The 18,047-nt window shown below is 47.2% G+C and overlaps 1 protein-coding gene across 1 annotated transcript; it reads right to left on the bottom strand.

Annotated features, from left to right (window-relative positions):
- Nucleotides 1–1,423: 1,423 nt before the first annotated feature.
- On the bottom strand, nt 1,424–17,514 carry NFAM1 (NFAT activating protein with ITAM motif 1). The gene is made up of 6 exons (XM_037390175.1): nt 17,297–17,514; nt 14,841–15,179; nt 13,653–13,762; nt 10,987–11,085; nt 6,285–6,371; nt 1,424–3,405 (listed from the first exon to the last, which is right to left on the bottom strand). The coding sequence occupies exons 1-6, from the start codon at nt 17,349–17,351 to the stop codon at nt 3,346–3,348; spliced, it is 750 nt and encodes a 249-aa protein (XP_037246072.1). The 5' UTR covers nt 17,352–17,514; the 3' UTR covers nt 1,424–3,345.
- Nucleotides 17,515–18,047: the final 533 nt, after the last annotated feature.

Here is an 18,047-nt window from a genome sequence, read left to right as displayed (position 1 = left end):
TCTGCAGAAAAGGATGAAACCAACAAACCAACGAACCAATCAAGTGTACCCCAGTTTCTGCCTTCTCAAATTAGGATTTGCTGTAAAGCATTGTGAAGGAGTTGTTTTAAAGGGAGTAGATGACCTCAGTGTCACCAACACCCTTTGCAGCAATGCCAGCTAAGACGACACATTGAGGATGATCATGGTGAGCCATTGCAATCTTTCAGGCTCATACCTGCTGGAGAGAGCAAAGGATCCTAGTGCTAACACAGCATCTCCTTTAGAAGAAGGCAGGCAACACACTTCCACCTTGCACCACTGCTTACTTTGATAATGGGTCTCCACTTCCCTGAAATCCTCTCAATACAAAAGGATAATTCAAATACCTGGGAATCAAAGATTATACCACTGTAACCTGAGAGCATGTCCTGTGCATAACAGCATCACGCTGTGGGAAGCAGGTGGAGCTGAGGCCCTTAGAGACACAGTTTTTAAGAGAAATCCATTCTCAACATTCATTTTAAAGCAAAATGTGCAGAGTGAACACAAGCCAGTCATCACCTCCCACCTTTGTGGAGCTGGGGGAGCCGATCCTTAATATCTCTTCCCCCCGCCCCCAACTGCTCAACACTTAACAGTGAAATCCTTTCCTATTGCTGGTAACACTAATTTTCTGCACCTATTCTCATGGGCCATAGAACCAGGTAAATCAAAAAGACCAAACGACTGCCTTTTTCCTGAACAAATCTCTGCTACAAAGTAGCTATACCAATATTATATACATGGTATTTCCTAGTCTCTCCTACCTGTGCCTGAAGGCATTTCCTCATACCTCCTTGGAAAACTCCATACCATTTAAAAACATCCCTGCTCTCACAGTATTCTGCTTTATACCTTTCTCTCTCACACACTCTGATGCTACTGCAGCTGCCCATGGCGCAGGATGCTGAAGAAGTGATATTAGCTTGTGGCTATGTAGCCTCCAAACTTCCTTTTTCTCATGCAGCAGCCTTTTACCCTTGCAGGGCCAATCCAAACCCCATTGAATCAACGCAACAAATCCCCCTGACTTTGGCAAGCTTTGGAGCACAGCCCAAATCCCCAGACTTGCCAGTGTTTCTTGGAAATTTTTACTTTTTCACTTAATTGATCAGAACCTGGTGTGATTCTTGCAGTACTTTAGCACTGGCTGTCCTAGAATAGCCTTTTCCATTCCAAATACTGTTCTTCCTCTCATGTTTCATTTTAAACAGCTTCAGCTACTTAATGTATAGAATCATTCAGGCATAAATGTAAGAAACATACTATTTAAAAAGGTAATAGAAAGATAAGACAAATCAATTCACTGCAAAGTGGGATCTTTGCCAGGAAATTTCCAGCAGCACCCAGTACTTTTAGCATTTACAAAATTTGAAAAGAAAACCACAAAAACTAAGCAGCATTATTTTGAAAGTTTTTACTTTACATCTAACCCACCAGCTTCTGCTGAATATTTTATTGCCATACTGCAACACATTTATAATTCATCTCATCATTTCTTCAAATTCGTTAAGGAAGGAATTGTTATATTTGTACAATCCTTGTTATACTTGTACAGTTCTCTGTAAACTCTTCTATGAACACAAGTATTTTCTGGTCTTATTAGTAAACACCAAGTTTTTTTACTTCAAAAATATTTATAATTGTCACAACCATGTAACAAATGGAAAAGGGGTCTAATAGGCCATGCTGTCGATTCATTGCTCTTTCTGAAATGAATTCCTCAACACTGGGAAGAGAACAAGCATTTTCCTGTGGTTAAAGAAAGTCCAAATTGCATGTTTGAAATCTCTTGTAATAAAAAGAGCAAAGCAATAAGCGGATTATCTCTTTAAACATAGTATAGGAAGGCTGGAGGCCCCGGAGACATTTTCCATAGCCTCTATCTCTGATGCATAGCAGCATTATCTTCAAGTAGAGAGCGTCCTATGACCCTGGAGCTCAATTTTAATTTGATCTTCTTCTTTAAAGAGGTTTCTATGATTTCTCTCAAGTTATGCTGCATATTCTTATTTTGGGTTGGTTCTGTTTGGTTGTTGTTTTGTTGGTTTTTAATCTGAGATAAAACAGCTTCAGCTTTTTGATCCACTAGTTTGATCATGTTATATGGATATTTAATGTAACCTCTTCCCCATCAGAACTAGAATATGCATCAGCACAAATGGTAGGCAAGTTCCAGCCGACAGGACAGAGAAAAGCTTAGACAGAAAATTCACCTCTAGGGTGTCCCTCCTCCCTCCAGTCATTCTAGGTTTCAGAACTGGTCTACCTGGCCAAAAAATGTGTAGGGATGGGGGTAAAGGAGCCTTATACCCTTTCTGGGAAATACTGGCGAGTTGAAACAAAAGCAAACTTACTGGTTTTGGTGGGGCAGGGGTACATGCCTATTTGCACAGAGGCTCAAAATCCCAAGCAATAACACTGCCCCTTGCCAAGAAGAACAGGAAATTGGATTGAACTTCTCTGGGCTGCAACCTGGCCCCAGATCCGCTTGGCTTTACACAGCCCCAGCAAGGGAGTTTCCTCGGGTCCCCACCTCCTTGTTCCTTTCCCTTGTTCTGGAAAAAGCACTGCCACTGAGACGTGTTGCCAGGCAGGGATATTTCCTCTGTTTTCCTTTTCTCCATCTTTATCTCTGTCTGTGCATCCAGTCCTCACTGTATACTGCTGATATTGCTGAAGGGAAAGCATTTACTTGGAGGCACTGATTTGAGTCGACTGAGTATGGTCACAGCAGGCATCTGTGACTACTTGATGGGATTAGCAGATTATGAGGAAGCATGTTTCACTGTGGGGTTCCTGAGAAAGGAAAAATGGGCAGGTGGAGGCTTGGATCTCGGTTAAACTATGCATGAAGGCCTGTTGGCCATGTCAGGAAAGCCGTAGGCACAGGATCAGATGGACCGCTGCAGGTCAGGATTGGAAGATCAAGCCAGGAAGCAGGGAGGTCTCTGGATTGTCCTATCATTTACAGAGGAACGAGATTTAAGTATTTCAGCCAGGCCAGGTGAGAGAAACCTGCACAGATCCCATCTGCATACATAAAATACATGTGAGTGCCTGACAAAAGCAGCTTTTCTTTTGCATCGAACAGCTTTGCTGCAAAATAGCTTTGCTGCATCAATGCAGACTGAGCCTAGGTGGGATTTGAACAGATGCATTCTGTTGTTAATGAAGGGCAGTTTAGAATGAGCCAGGGATTCACAAGTCCCTTGTGGTTGTGCCCTGAGGTTGCTGTGGATCTCTGCAGAGAACTGGGGGTGTAAGAGAGTAGTTCTGCCGTACAGAAAGCTCTCTGGTCCACATAGGGTCAGATTTTGCCTCTTAGATATTCTCATACAGTGTATCAGAGGATTCTTCTAGAGTTGCTTGCTTCTTAGGTGTCTGCAGAATGATAAAAAGGAGAAAAAAGAAATGGAGGGAAATTATTCAAAAGATGATGAATTAATTGTTAATAAGCAGACACTGACGTTTGTTCTGTTAGAAATGGCTATAAGTGATCTGCTGAAACGGAAGCCACTACAGTGAGAAATGTTGCTCCGCCAGAGACGAATGTGACTAATCCAGCCCAAGGGATAAAGATGCCTCCTTTACTTGTCACTCTTTCCCCAGAAAGCTGTCAGACAGGGAGGGGAGGGAAAATTTGACTTGGTAAAAAAATAAATCACTTTGGATTCTGTGAAGGAGGAATTCCCTGACCTCCTCAATCCTGTTTCTTCAGCAGTTGAGTCTATTCCTCACGACCGTTCCTTGTGTAGACAAGGCGCTGACAGACTGATATTTTAAGCGCTGTGTGGCACAGGCCTGCTGTAAGCAAGGTTACACAGCAAGTAGCTGAAATGCCACCGGGTGAATGAAGCCCTACCTACACTAGCATTTTCTCTGTTGCCACCACCGAAGGGAAACATTTTACAAAAGTGCTGAGTGCAGGCACTTCTAAAGCATGCGGGATTAACCCCTTGCTACCCGAGCTGGCTGGCAGTCCAATGCAACAGCATGCCAATGCTCTTGTTTCAGGGGCTCTCTGCCCTGCTTGCCTTTACAGCTCCCCCTCTGTGCACAGCATCCCACAGCAAGGACTGGCCCAGACCCTCTGCAGCAGAGTCACCCACTGTTCAGCAGTCCCAGCTACCGCTCACAGCCCAAACCCACTGGCCCACAAGTCTTGCTCTTGGGGAAAACACCCTGTTATATTCTGGCACAGCCAGCTGGAGGATGTGTCCCAGGCCGTCACAGCCCAGGATGACTGACAGAGAAACTAATCACGGTGCTTACAACAGTAGTGGAAAGCACAATAAAATTCTCCTGTCCAGAGATCACGGGGACCTGCGACTCACAACTTCCCTTTCTTCTGACCAGCACAAGAACTGAGGACACTTGGTGGTGTCTGCTCTTGGTGCTCATCCCATCCCTTCTCTTTGCTTTCTTCTTTGTTTCTCCCATCTCTGCTTCACCCTTCACCCCACCCTGGCTGACACTACCAGTGCCAGACCCACTCACACACAGATGCTCCTTTGCTTTTGCTTTGTTGCTTTGCTCCTGCTCTGTTTTACAGACCTGCTGCCCCTCAAAGCAGTGGTTGAGTGGTGTGGGCCACACACAAGCAATTCATTGCAGCCCAGACAGCTCCACACAGACTGCATCTCATCATCCAGACTGAATCATTTCAAAGGGGACAGCTGGTAAAGGTATACAGAAGAACAAATAGGACAGGGAAGAGGGATCAGGATGTACTGTTCTCCCTATACAACTAATTCAAAATGCAGCAAGAACACAAAACCAGGGATGCTGTCTTTTCCAGTGTGTATGGTGCGCTGAGGTATAAGACAGCCTACTATAAAACAACCCATCCTTCCCCTCAATAATCAGATATCTGACACTGCCTTTGCTACCACCAACTACTGTGGTGCCACAGCAGTAACTGCAGGAGGCCAGTGGCTTTGGGACCAGACCACGTGGCAAGTAGCTCGGACACAGAGGGAGCTGTTTGATTCTAGACCACCTTTTCCTAAAAGGTGGGAGTTGTGAAAATGCTTCAGATACTGGAAAATACTGTCCTTCATGAAACAGAGGGATGGTGTCAACTGATGCTGGCACTGTGGTCCACACTGCAGCCTGGAGAACTCTCCCCAACAGGACATCAGTGGGGGGAAGTAAGAAACTTTTTCAGGAACATTTCCCAGTGTTAGAAGAGTTAATGTATTTTTTAAGCAGATAAGAGGTCTGGAGGGTAAAAGAACAATGGACTTCTGAGGATAGGAAGGAAATGTTCCCTGGGGTGCATGATGCAAGTTTTGTCCCTATGAAACAGCTGATGCCTGCTAAAGGCAGAGCATAGGTTTGTGTGGGCCTCTGCTCTGCATCATGTGGTCACCACAACTGATCTGCATATTCCTAGTTGCAGCTACTTTCATTATGAGTGCATTTAGTTCCTTGTCTGTAACTCCTAATGCCCAGCCCAGCAAGAAGATCCAAGCCCAAAACATACCCACCCACACTGCCTCTTCCTGAGCCCCAGAGCTGACAGAGGCTGTATCAGCTCAGCCTCTCTGTTCAAACCATCTTAGATTCTGCTACCATGAAAGGGCTCTCAGGTGCTTAATGCTGGTGAGAGCAAAGCTGTGGCCACGGTCTGACACAGATTCCAGAGCAGGGGTCCTCAAACTACGGCCCATGGGCCAGATACAGCCCCCCAGGGTCCTCAATCCAGCCCCCGGTATTTACAGACCCCCCCAGCCCCCTCCCCTGCCGGGGGCTGGGGGGGAACCAAGCAGCCGCAGATGACTGCCTGCCACTGCATCCGTGCGCCAGCCCCCTGTTGAAAAAGTTTGAGGACCCCTGTTCCAGAGGGACACAGATTCTTCTACCCTGGAGGAATTCTCAGCTGCCTAAATAATCTGGAAAGGGCAACAGTGGGGACAAGAATCTGGCCATCTCTTCATGAACATCTGTCCCGTTCAGAGGGAGCAGCAATGCCAAACCCCTCAATGCCTTTCATCATACATCATACAGCAAAGCATCTCCATGAAACTGGGACTTCCAGAACTGCTAGAGCTGCAGGAACAAGTTGTTCTGCCGGAAGAGGGAAGATAGGCTATGTGTGCAGCCCAGCTGAGGAGTGGGTGCCACATCCCATTCCCCTCTTTTGTTGGGACTGGAGACACACTTAGTGCCTGCTAGGGCCATGGTGACTCTGTGGGTTTTCTTTCCCCATGTGTGCAGTGCATAAGGGAAGTGTTCAAGAACAGGGCCCCAGCCCTTACCTTTCCTGGAGGACTATTTTTGAGTGACTGGTTGTTTGTGTTGTTCTTGAGGGTAGAATAGACATCAACTTGCTGAGAATCCAGGCACTGCACAGGGAAAAGAGAAAAGAGTAGGGGTCAAATAACTTACTTAGGTTTAAGACAACTAATTGTCCACTGTGTTGCTCCCCATCTTGTGCCTGACATGTTTTAGGAACCACTGTCATCTCCGAAATTTTTAAGTTCCTGGCCTGAACTTGAGCAAAGAGAAAATTCTTTTCCCCTGAAATCTCTACAGTGCAGCTGCATCAGCTTCCTTTTTCAGGCTCACAGAGACAGGCTTTGATGTTACCTACCCTGTGTAAGGCAGTGGAGAAGAATGCCAATGCTCCTGCCTTCCTCTGCTCCAAATTGTCCCAGAATGCAGAATAAAGACCCCTCTGCCACATGAAAGGATGTTGTGTACCATGGGGACCACAAGTAACAGGCAGCCCTCTGCATCACCCAGGACTGTTTAGGTGCCTGACACTCACAAGCTCTTACTTGCACTTATTCTGGGCACACGAAAGGGGGAAGAGGGGTGAGACTGAAGGTGCTCAAGCACAGGGGCTGCCAAAAATGGGAAACCCTACACTGGGCATGATTTCTATTTATTGTCTGGAGTTCTGTAAGTCAGAACTCTCCTTTCTTCTTAGAGTGAACAAAAAATAATAATAAAAAAAAAATCAATACACTCCGACCCTCAAACATATCCATGGTCCCACACAGATACACAGAGAAACAGAGAACACCCTACATGTGTATGCACCCGCTGGTCCCCCAGATAATCGTGTCACAGGAGATGCATGTCAGTTTGAGTGATGTTCCAGATCTGCCTGAAGGATCAAACATAACAATCAGGAGGACTTTTCCATGTGTGTTTCAAGGATGACAGCAGGTTGCCAAGGTGGCTGTTTCTCTGGCAACAGGAAGATGGGAGGAGCTCCGGCCGCAAGAGGGGCAGATGGTATTAGTGGAGAGACTGCAAAGGGAGTGAGGCACCCTGCAACGCAGTGAGGAGGGTGAGCAAAACATGGAAGCTTGATTCTGGGGCTGCTAATCACCTGAACCTTCATCGTTTCATCCAGAGTTGCAAACACTTACCATCTTTCGGGATGATGGCCAGCAGGACGGTGGTTTGAACAGGACCAGATGATAGAGGAGCATTTGGGAGTGGCGCTCGGAACAAACAAGCACTCAGATAGGAGGGGGGCGCAGTGCACGGAGCACCACACGTCTCTCCCATTCCCACTCCTCCTCCTGGAATATCAAATTATTTCACCTGTCTGCTTCCCACTCCCAACAACCCGCTTGCCTACACATACATTCCCAACTATTTGCATGTGCACATGCGCACACAGAAAATCCCATTTCCCTCGCCTCATTTTCAATTCTCTTTGTGATGCTCACAGCGAGGACCTCGTCCCGCGTGCTGTGCTCCCAGCAGCCTGGCTCCATGTCCCCTTGGCAGGACAGACTGCCACTTTCACCGCACTCGTCTGAAGCCACTCGCAAGCCAGAAGAATCCTTTTGGTGTTTAACCTCCAAAAAAGATTCCCTTCCTCCACAAGCCCTCTTCCCATGGAGGCTGTTGACAATGTGGGTCCTTCGCTGGCCAGTCGGAAAGCGGGTGTCTTCAACTGCCATTTGCAAATTAATTACTTTTACTTGGTCACTGACCACCTGCTACTGTCACAGTGGAGGCACACAGGCCTCTCTCCTCCCCACTGGCAGATATGCCTTCCTGTCCCCAGGCAGCCTCCTTGTCTCCCTCACACCAGGAAAACCTTCTGTGCTCTGGAACCCTCCTGCACCGCATGAGTTCTCTTTGCTGCTGAAAAAGCTTGTTTGAAGTGTAAAGTGCATGAAGCAAGTCACTTGGATTGCAATTTCCAAGCTGCTTGTTAACTAGGTAGCTAAGCTGGAAGACAGAGGAAAATACAGGTTTGGGTCTGGGCAGTGCAGTGAGGTAGAGCTGCTCTGGGGCTGCAGAGGACAAAGAGGTCAAGGAACACCTGGCAGTGTAGTGGGAACAAAGTGGGTGCCCAGCTGCTCCCTTATTACTGGGGCTTTTTGCTACCAGCTGCTTTTCACTGTGTACAACCACCCCCAGGGACCATGAGTAAATGGTGGCACCTGGAAGAGCCAGCGGGGAAAGCATTTCCTCCTAGAGATGTTCAGCAGGGTAGCTTTGCAGAAGGTGTGCTAGGACCATTCCCACTCCAGGGGTGAACCTTGCTGCCATGTAGGGTAACACAGAGAATTTGATGAGCTGTACCAGCCAGTTCCAAGACCTTGCTTTGATGTCCAGTGCTGCCTCCTGTTGCTCCTGCTCCCAGCTCCGGGTCTGCAAGGACACTGTGATACCCTCACCTGACTTTTTTTCAGACTGACCTCTTGCTTTCCCCCACAGATAGAACATCTGTTGTGTGCTGGCCTCTTGTCCGATCCCCTAATTTCTGGCCTCCTCCTTTATCTCATCACTTGGAGTTACCTCTCACTCGTCCTTCTGTTTTCCTTGCCTTAGCTTACCCCAATACTGACCATAAATTTCCACCCTCCCTGTGAATTAAGCACTGTGTTCAATACTCAATTTAACACCAACGGGTTTTCACACATAATTTCAAACACAGTTTGCAGGGCTGGGTTTACATCATGCAGAGTCCCAGCAAAATTTAGCAGTGGGGCACCAGAGCCATCTTTCAAAGGAAATAAGGTTTGTTGGCTTTCTGCTCCCCTCACCTATTTGGAGGGCCCATCCACCGCAGGGTCTCCATCCCAGGGCTCTTGCCCTCTTTCCCGCATTAACTTCCCTGTCACACCTCGCAGCCCTGCTCTCACCACGTGCCATGTCTGCGGCGGGAGCTGCTGCTTCGTGCCTGAGCAAGTCACCCTGCAGCAGCTGCTCCACTAAAAGCAACCTCCAGCGGGCGGGCTCGTGCCCCCCAGCATGCATGAGGTGGTCACAGGCTGCTTGCAGCTCTGCCAAAGAGGGCTGAGCCACCTGCCCTGCGCACCCCACCGGGCTGGCTAAGAGCTCGGCACAGCTGTGTGTGGCTAACAGGCTTTGGGGGAAGGCTGGCCGGGCTGGGGCCACAGGGCTCCTGCAAGCACAGGGGTCCAGCCAGCTCCAGGGACTGCCTGTGCCTAAGGCTAGCTCTGCTGGCTTGCTATATTAGCCTTAGTGGGGCCTCCTGAACAGAACAACATGATGAAACATGTAATTAAGATGGAGCTAAGGATGCATGACGAGGCCGACTGAGCGAGAAATGGATTTGATTTTTTTTTTTGTCTCCTTGCAGAAATCATCCACTTCAGCAGGAAACTACCCATTTGGATTTTCATAAGCCTGAATTAAAAAGAAATTACTTGCTACAAATGAAAAGGTTTATAACCTGCAACCTCCTTTACTCAAACCGTTGCTTTTTTGCCCAGAATAAATGTATCACATACAATACATAGTACTTTCTTTTAAACCTCTACTCCAGAAATTAAAGGGCCACTGAATGGTGCCCCCCCACCTGCAAGTGAGAATGAGAAGGGGGCAGGACCATCCTCTTGCTCCTATCTGCTCCCACCAGGTCTCCTGCCTCCTTGGCAGAGCTCTGCTCCTCTCTGCAGTACATTCTCCAGAGCTTTGCTTCGTTTAGTTTAAATGATTAATGCAGCAGAGCTTACAGGTTTTCCTCAGAGAGACTTTTCCAGTCCTTATAGACCTCACAGCAGAAAGGTTTCCTAATACTCAGGCAACATCCTTTTCTACTCACTTTTATTTTATTCCTCCTTGTTTGTCCCACAGATCACGAGGAAAAAAAGAAACCTTCTTAGTGGAGCATTCCTCCCATGGGAGTAAAAGGAGGAAAAGGAATCAATTTTAAATGGAGCTGAATGGGTTATAGTTGGGATTATGGGTCATGGTTACTTGAAGTAGCTGAGGTCTGGGCTTGATATTTCAGTAGAACCACTCCAGTCCTATTATCTATGATGCTGTAGCTACTGGGCTTGATGAGTGGGATTTGGAGTTCCCCAGTTTGGGGAATGGAAAAGGAGATCCTATGCAATGAAAAGGGAAATGCTCAAAAAAAAGACTCCACTTTCTTCCTGCTCCCTTTCCCCTGAGAGCTAGTCAGCCTACTCAGGACTGCAGTGGTCTTTGACACTGACACCAGTGAAGGTGTCACAGCAGGAGCTCTAAACAGCTGGGGTTGTTGGAGGGAACACTTCCCTCTGCCTCTTTCTTAAGTCATCATTCTCCAGCTGGGAAGGGCATGTCCTTGAGACACTCTACAGTACAAAGTGGGGCTGGGATCCTCTCTTTCTTCCTGACTTCTGGAGACACTTGTATCTCTACCACCAGGAACCTTCTCTGGCCCCACACTTGCTGCTCCCTGCTGCCACAGTGCTGGCAGAGGGAAGGATGCTGCCCAGCAGGGCATGGTGCGAGGCTTTGGCACTGGGAAGGCCACGAGTGGTATCAGAATGAAGACACACAATGTGCACAGTCCTGAGAGGAGCTAAGCGGGGCAGAGCACAGGAGCAAGGTCACTAGTACCAGGCTGGCACACAGGTATTGCTTATGTTTCACATCATGATACTGGCATTGTCTGTACCTTGGCAGGGCAGGGAAAGGAAGGGTTGTACCATGATGCAGACAGAAGGGATGGAGAGTGAATCTGGTACTCACATCATAGACAGGAGATGGTGGTGGTGGGCTGGCTGAAGGAGGCTGCGTTTCCACCTTCTGTCTCCGGATATTTAGCTGGTTCTTTACAGGGCACAACACCTGCTCAGGACAAGACAGCAAATGACACATTTGGAGAAAACACCATCTCCCCCCAGGTGAAGTGAACACCAATGTCATGTCAAAGCCAGCTGCCTGCACACCCAATGAGTGCTTCCACAGCAAAGAGTGCCAGCAACTCTGCATAACACAGGCTGGTCCCTTTCCTCACCACGGGGTAAAACGGAGGAGTCTGCTGACTTACACTGGAGCAGAGGAAAGGAGAACTTGGCTCTCTGCATACATAAAAATCACTTCCACCACTGAAACTTAGCTGGACAGAGGGTGTACATATTTAACAGCACACAGCGATGCTGTAGGACAGGGAGTAAAGCAGGGCCCTGTTCCAAGCGTGCAGGGGAATTTCAGAGAGGCAAAATCTAGTGACTTTTGTCAGGATTTGGCCAGGAAGCTTTTGCTAATACATAGAATCTAGAGAATAGGACCAGACAACCGTCAATGATGACATATAGTCAGTGATACACTGACGTGCAAGTCCAGCATGGGGTGGAAGGAAGAAGGTCTCTTCCTCTGAAACGTTTCTTGCATCAGATGAGCTCTCCTTGAACACGTTCCATTCATGCACAGATAAGAGCTAGCGCTGCTCAGCAAGCAAGAGAGGAGGCAGAAAAGGAAGGCTTTGCTAAGTATCTCAGTTCTAATTCAGAAAGAGTGGGATGATTATATTCACATCACATGAAAACGATGAACTGCTTTCCAGTCCATTAGTAACTAAGGAGGATGCTAAATAGCTTCTCTTAAAGATAAACATTTTTAAACCAGCAGGTCTGAGCAAGCTGTGGTGAGAAATATGGGTTGTGTTCTGCAGGAGGGCAAATGTAATGACTGTATGATCTCTTTGGGCCCCAAGGAGAGCCTGTAGGCCTGAGACTTACTAGCCCACCTCAAAACCTAGAGATGCCAATCAGCAAGTCATGACAGTGCCCCTCTCCTTATCCCCATGGAGACTGTCTAAGCAAGCAGACATGGAGGCCTGGCTCCAGCCCGGTCACTCTGCCGCTTACACTCCTTACCCAGGCTGCCTGCAAGGTAAGTCTCACAAGATTAGCAGGTCTGCCAGCTGCTGCCATTCTGTTTTCAACCTTATGGTCTCTGACTGTGTGTGCTGGAGCCTGATGTTCCTTGGAGTTGTAGGACTATACCAGCAGCACAGCCTCCACATAAAACATGCATTCAGAGAGTCTGCTCTCATGGTGGCAGGGAGCAGCCTGAAAGAGTAAATATGGGGCATATTCTACCTAGAAAAAAACAATCCCCAAATTCTGTTCTAAACGACATCAAGGTTTTCTAAGCCAGCCTTGAGATCTCTGGAAGAAAGCAAGGGATGCTATTTGCATGCCTGAAGGTGGCAGTATGCAGAGCAGTAGGTTTCCCCCAAACAACAGAGATTCCACGATCATGACCCCAAAGTTTTGGCCACAGGGCCTCTGTCTCACCCATATCTTTCAGTCCTACTTCTGGCTCTTCTGTTCTCTACATCCTTTCTTCCCGACTCCAGTTTCCCCTTTGCCCTCAGCTACTCATCCTAGCTTCCACTTCCTTCCCCAGCTGGTCCCAACCTGTGCCACTATTCCGCTTACCTAAGGGGCCCTATCAGTCTAGTCTAAACACCCTCCTCCAAGCTCCAGTGCTCCCTCACTCCAGATTCCAGTCCCAGTTTCCTTCCCGAGGCTTCTTCCAGCCTCACGGAATCACTGCTGTTGGAAGGTGCCTCTGGAGATTGTCTAGTCCAATCCCTCTCTGATCAAAGCAGAGTCAACTAGAGCAGGTTGCTCCTCGGGTCCTTGTCTCTCTCTCTCTTTTCCCAGTTAGTCAGAACTTCCACAGAGGCTTTCATGGGATCCTTGTCCTGACTTTACCCTCTCACTCTGCCTCTTAATGTTTTCCCTGCCAAACACATGCACAAGCTTCTGGTCCCCATCCCCTCCACACTGCAGATTGGTTTCTTCTATGGCGCCCAAGCCACAGCTCAGGAATACAGTTGCACAGTCCCCTTGCGACCAGGTTGTGACCTTGAACCAGAGTAGCCCCCATCTTGAAACAGGGAAAGTCCTGCCCTCCTCCTGCTACCAGGGCTGCAACAGACTTGCTTGGGTGCACAGAACATTACCTGTCTGACCCACACCACGTGGAAAGGCAGGCTCACAGGGGGCCCCTTTTAAGTGAGCTGCTAAATTCACAGGAGCCATGACTGAGCATGCACAAACTGCAATTTTCCAAAAACCCACCACAAGGCTACTCTCAGGGACAGAACACCGCTAGTGTGACTTCTTGCCCTGTGTCAGATCATTGCTCTAAAGCAGAGCATGCCAGAGTCAAAATGATTACCAGAATGTCTTTAATGGACAAATCAATGACTTGTTTTGTCTTTCCTGTAATCTTTTGTCTCAGAAAGACTGAACTTCAAAAAAGAAAATAAACCCGAGGCAGACACCCAGCACGGAAAATTTTAGCGTGGGGACTTCCAATCCAGCCAAGTTACAAGCAAATGAAATAAATTCCTAGAATGGGTCGTGTCAGGTATTGCTTTTTATTTGGTTATAACTTGCCTTTCTTTTCCACAGAAGCAGAGCTGTTGCGGTGATGCTCAAAGCAACAAGAAGAGTAGTTACTGTAATGAGGATTTGCCACCCATAAGAGGTCTGTATGTACCCTGTACCTGTAAGAAATAAGACAGAAGTTTCACACTGTGAGTGGAAGTTACAATCCTGCTGCATTTTTAACCCTGGAAAGAGCCTTGGGAGAACTGAACTACAGAAGCAGTGCAGAATACGGTGGCACAGATGCACACACCCTTCAAAACCTAGCCTGACTGAACAGAGAGCAGGGTGCAGCTGAAGCATCACGCAAAAGAGGCAGGATATGAGCAGCTGCACTTCATGTACATTAGAGGGATCTGACATAACTATGAGAGCCAAGAAAGGTGGTAGGTAGAGCCTGGCAAAGGTCTTCAGTGATAGGGGTAGAAAGACAGAAGGTGGAAAGCACACAGGCTGCACAAACTAGCAGGGTGGGTATTGTAGGCACCCTCTGACCAGTGTAGCAAAGCTATTTCATCATGGCTCTTTACATTTATACTTTGTAAGAAGTTTTTCTTATCCAGCATTCAGTAATGCAAATCCCGCCAGTCAGCAGCATGCATGTCCTTAACGCTTTTCTATAGCATTCCTCTTATCTTGGCATGAAGTTCTCCTGTGCCTTCTAGTCTGCACATTAACGGAACAACCAACCCCTTGTACCACCTGGAAAAGGGGTGGAGGGATTATGGTGAGCTCCTAACTTGTTTGTGAGCCCCAAATGTTGAGTGCCTAACCTGTACATCTGATTACAGCGACCACCCTAACCACCAAGCTTCTGTTCAACTGTCTCTGTCACACTGCTAAAGGCTAACCCACACCAAATGGCAGGCTCCTGAACACTGGCACCTAAAAGCACCCAGTGCCCAGGCTCCCTAGTTAGGTCCTGCCTTTAAGCCTGCTGCTCCCAGGAGGCTGCAGCAAGGCAGATAAAAATTACTGCATCTTCACGTCCCATCTGTGCATTGGGAAAAGTAGCATAGGTCACCTGTGTAAAGTGGATTCAACTCTGATGGCATTAAGTATTGAGCATAAAGTATTATTCCCACCTGACTTCGTAGCATGTTTGGGTAGAGGAAAAGAAAAGCAAAGATTATATTTTCATAGCTAGATCCAGCTGATTTTTAACATACTTCCCTTCCTTTCTGGTTGTTCACTTACCTCTAGCAAGGACAAACACTCCCTTTCCCATCTTCTGGATGTCATTCCATTTGACCTCACAGTAGTATGTGCCAGTAGAAGAGGTGTTTTCAAGTGGCATGATTCTGTGGTTATAAGGTATGACAGCAGTCTTATTCTCTTTTCCAGAAGGGATTTCTACCTTTTCCGACCTACTATAGATGGATGTTTTCTGGCCCAGTGAATTAATCCAGTAATAGAAGATCGAAAATCTGGTGTATCTCGGCATGTAAGGAAAGATGACTTTACAGGGGATGGATATTCCTTCCTTGAGCAGCGCAACCTGGATTGGAGGTTTCTGCTGAACATCAACATTTCCCCCTGTAAGGGTAATAATTGTTAGCCATCACCTATCATCACTTTAAGTCAGGAGAGGACTGCTGCCCCAAAGACAGGATCACACTGTGAAAATATCCGTAAGTCAAGAAGCACACCCGTAGCACGCAGTGTTGGCCCTTGTCAGAAACTGAGTGATTCAGAGCATGTGGCCTGTGCGATCTGCCACATCTCTTAGGTAATTGCTGTGTGATTTGCAATAGCCTGTTGCATTCACAGGCTTGCCCTTTTCCCTTGTGAGCTCCTCTGTACAACGCCAGCACACAGAAAGGCAGGAAATGAAGCAGGAAGTGAACTGATTTTGCAGTGCTGTGAGACTGTATTTACCGCGGATGAATAGAAAGCGATTTTCCAAGTCAAACGCTAGCTGGACATCTCCTGAAACTTCTGAGTTACGAATCTCTGCTTGGGCATCTCGGCATCTCTGCACCAGTGAAGGTGCTGTACACAAGCAGGTGTTATCAGTGGGGCTGTGTACTTCTGAAGCACGAGTGAGGAAGGAAATTGCACGTTCTGTACAGGGGCCAGCACCAGGGCCATGAGAAATAAGACACAGCTTAATCAAACTTGTGTTGCCGTAAATGGGCAGCAAAGTGCAAGACTCAATGCTAGATACAGGAACTATCTGCAGAAGAGTGCAGATCTTAAGTATCTGTACGTGACAGTATCTTAGGCAAAGAGATGGGATGGGAGATCATGCCCTTTGTGTGGTTCCTCCTTACACAGACAGGGCTGTTGAAAGTGATCTATCACTGCAATTCAGTAGACAATGATGTCAGGAGTTATAAGGGGGGGATGGATAAGCACAGATGGGGAACCACACCATAGTTCACTCCCTGTTCTGTTTAATAAAAGAAATAAAAGAAAAATAAAAGAAACTAAGAGTAAGCCACCCCAGGCTAGTAAGGAGCCTGGGGTACAGGACCTCTTTCACTTCCCAGCCAAATCTGGGTTTAACACCAGGCAGTCTCTGGATGTATTTGTTTGGCAGCTGACATAACACCACATATAAAGAAATTTAAGAGGAAGCCTGTGCAAACCATTGTTGTCTTTGAAAAAGGGAACTGGAAACTGACACACAAGTCATCTTACAAAATGAAGGATTCTTTCAGAGACATGAAAATAGAAGGGGGGTGGGAAAGTAGAAAGTAGGGGATCAGCAGGCTTTTCCATTCATGCTCTTGATGGGATTCCCTGGGGTTCTGCATTTATGAACAGGCTCATAACAAGGCATTAAAGCTGTCCCAGAGCACAGCCAGGCTTGCTTTCCTGTCATTGTGCACTAACGGTGCACCGCAATGGCAGCATCACCTCTGCACAGCAGGACTCAGCCTTGGAAAAGGCAACTCAGACTGAGTGCTGCTGAATGCTGAGCACTGGAGAAGCGTTGTGGGGGGCAATAATGGAGGGAGGAGATGGCCGCTGTCCAGAAAGGGCTGTTGGTAAGTAACATCCATTAAGAAAAATCCTCTACAAATGACATAGCCAAGGACAATAGCCTGAAAGTAAGGAAGAGCTTAGGTTACATCACTAGAAAAAGGTTCTTAGCTGTAAAAGCAACGAAGACACAGTACAGTCCTAAGGGACCTGCTCATTTGTTGTGAGCCCACAGTCCTGTGTACACTAGATACAATATTATGGAAAGACAGTAACATAAAATCCTGCAGGCACTGTGGGAGTGATAACCCAGGTGGTTTCTTCTGGGCCTTAATTTTCCAGAATCATTCATCATCCTTTTCCTCATCTCTACCCAGCAGAACACACATGAATACAGTTTCTATACAAGACATGGCTAAGCACTGCTGTAACAAAACAGAGGAGAGATCCATCTTCTTACAGTATCCCAGGAGCCATTAGCTTGAGAAGAACGTGCCAGGGAAAAAGCCAAACCATTTTATTTAGGTTATCTAACCCTTCTCCCATGTTTCTCCTTTCTTGAGGATTCTCTCTCTCAGCTTTGAAATGCTTAAAAGACAGAAATAGCAGCAGCGTGCAAATTCCTAGAGGGGATCTTTGAAAATTAGCAAAAGATAGCAGCTGGAAATGCTCTAATATGAACAAACGTGAAAGTAAACAAAAGGAATAAAAAACCACTTTTTTACCTCCACACTGAAGCAACCAAAGAAACAGGAAGATGACTTTTAGATTAGAGGCCATGGTGGGGGTCAAAGGCTGTAAGAAAGCAACCAGACATGAAGATCCAAAAGGGAAAAGAGACGGGGGTTTGACAAGTATTTCCACACCCGGGCAGCTGGTTGATCCCCTCCCGTTCACGAAGGGACGGGCGGGATGGACACACTGTGTTTGGCAAGCTGTTCCTGGCAGATGCAGGCTCTTCTGCTTTTCGGTCAGACTCCTCCCCACGCCGGGGTTCATTTCTCTGTACTGCTATGATGGTGTTAGAGCTATCAGCAGGTCTCTGAAGATTAGACCCTAAGCTCTTCAACGCATGGAGTTTTGTCTCCCATACAGTATCATACGCACTCAAAGCAAACTTTGTCACCTTCCACAGCGACTGAAGCCCTGTGTTGGAATACGGAAAAAAAATGTGCTTTGACTGTTGCAGATCAAGGCCATTTGAGGCAAATGTGGTCAAATGCAGGGAAGGATTCAACAGATCCTGGAGCAATGGACAAGCTTAAAAGTGGCATGGTGGGATTTTTACCATAATTCTGCAAGGATTTGTTTACACAGTTCTTTTGGAACCGCTATTCCCAATTATTCCACTGCATGGACCACCCAGGTTTTGGAATAAGGGCACCTTACTTCAAATTATCTTAATCAATTGCTTTGTTCACGTGGGGAAGCTACTGAGCAGTGCCACAGGATGTGGGCTCTGGGCAGAATAGCCCC

Source organism: Falco rusticolus, chromosome 5 (assembly GCF_015220075.1).
Source record: "Falco rusticolus isolate bFalRus1 chromosome 5, bFalRus1.pri, whole genome shotgun sequence".
NCBI lineage: Eukaryota > Metazoa > Chordata > Aves > Falconiformes > Falconidae > Falco > Falco rusticolus.
The sequence above is the reverse complement of the archived record's forward strand: the minus strand, read 5'-3'. Positions and strand labels throughout refer to the sequence as shown.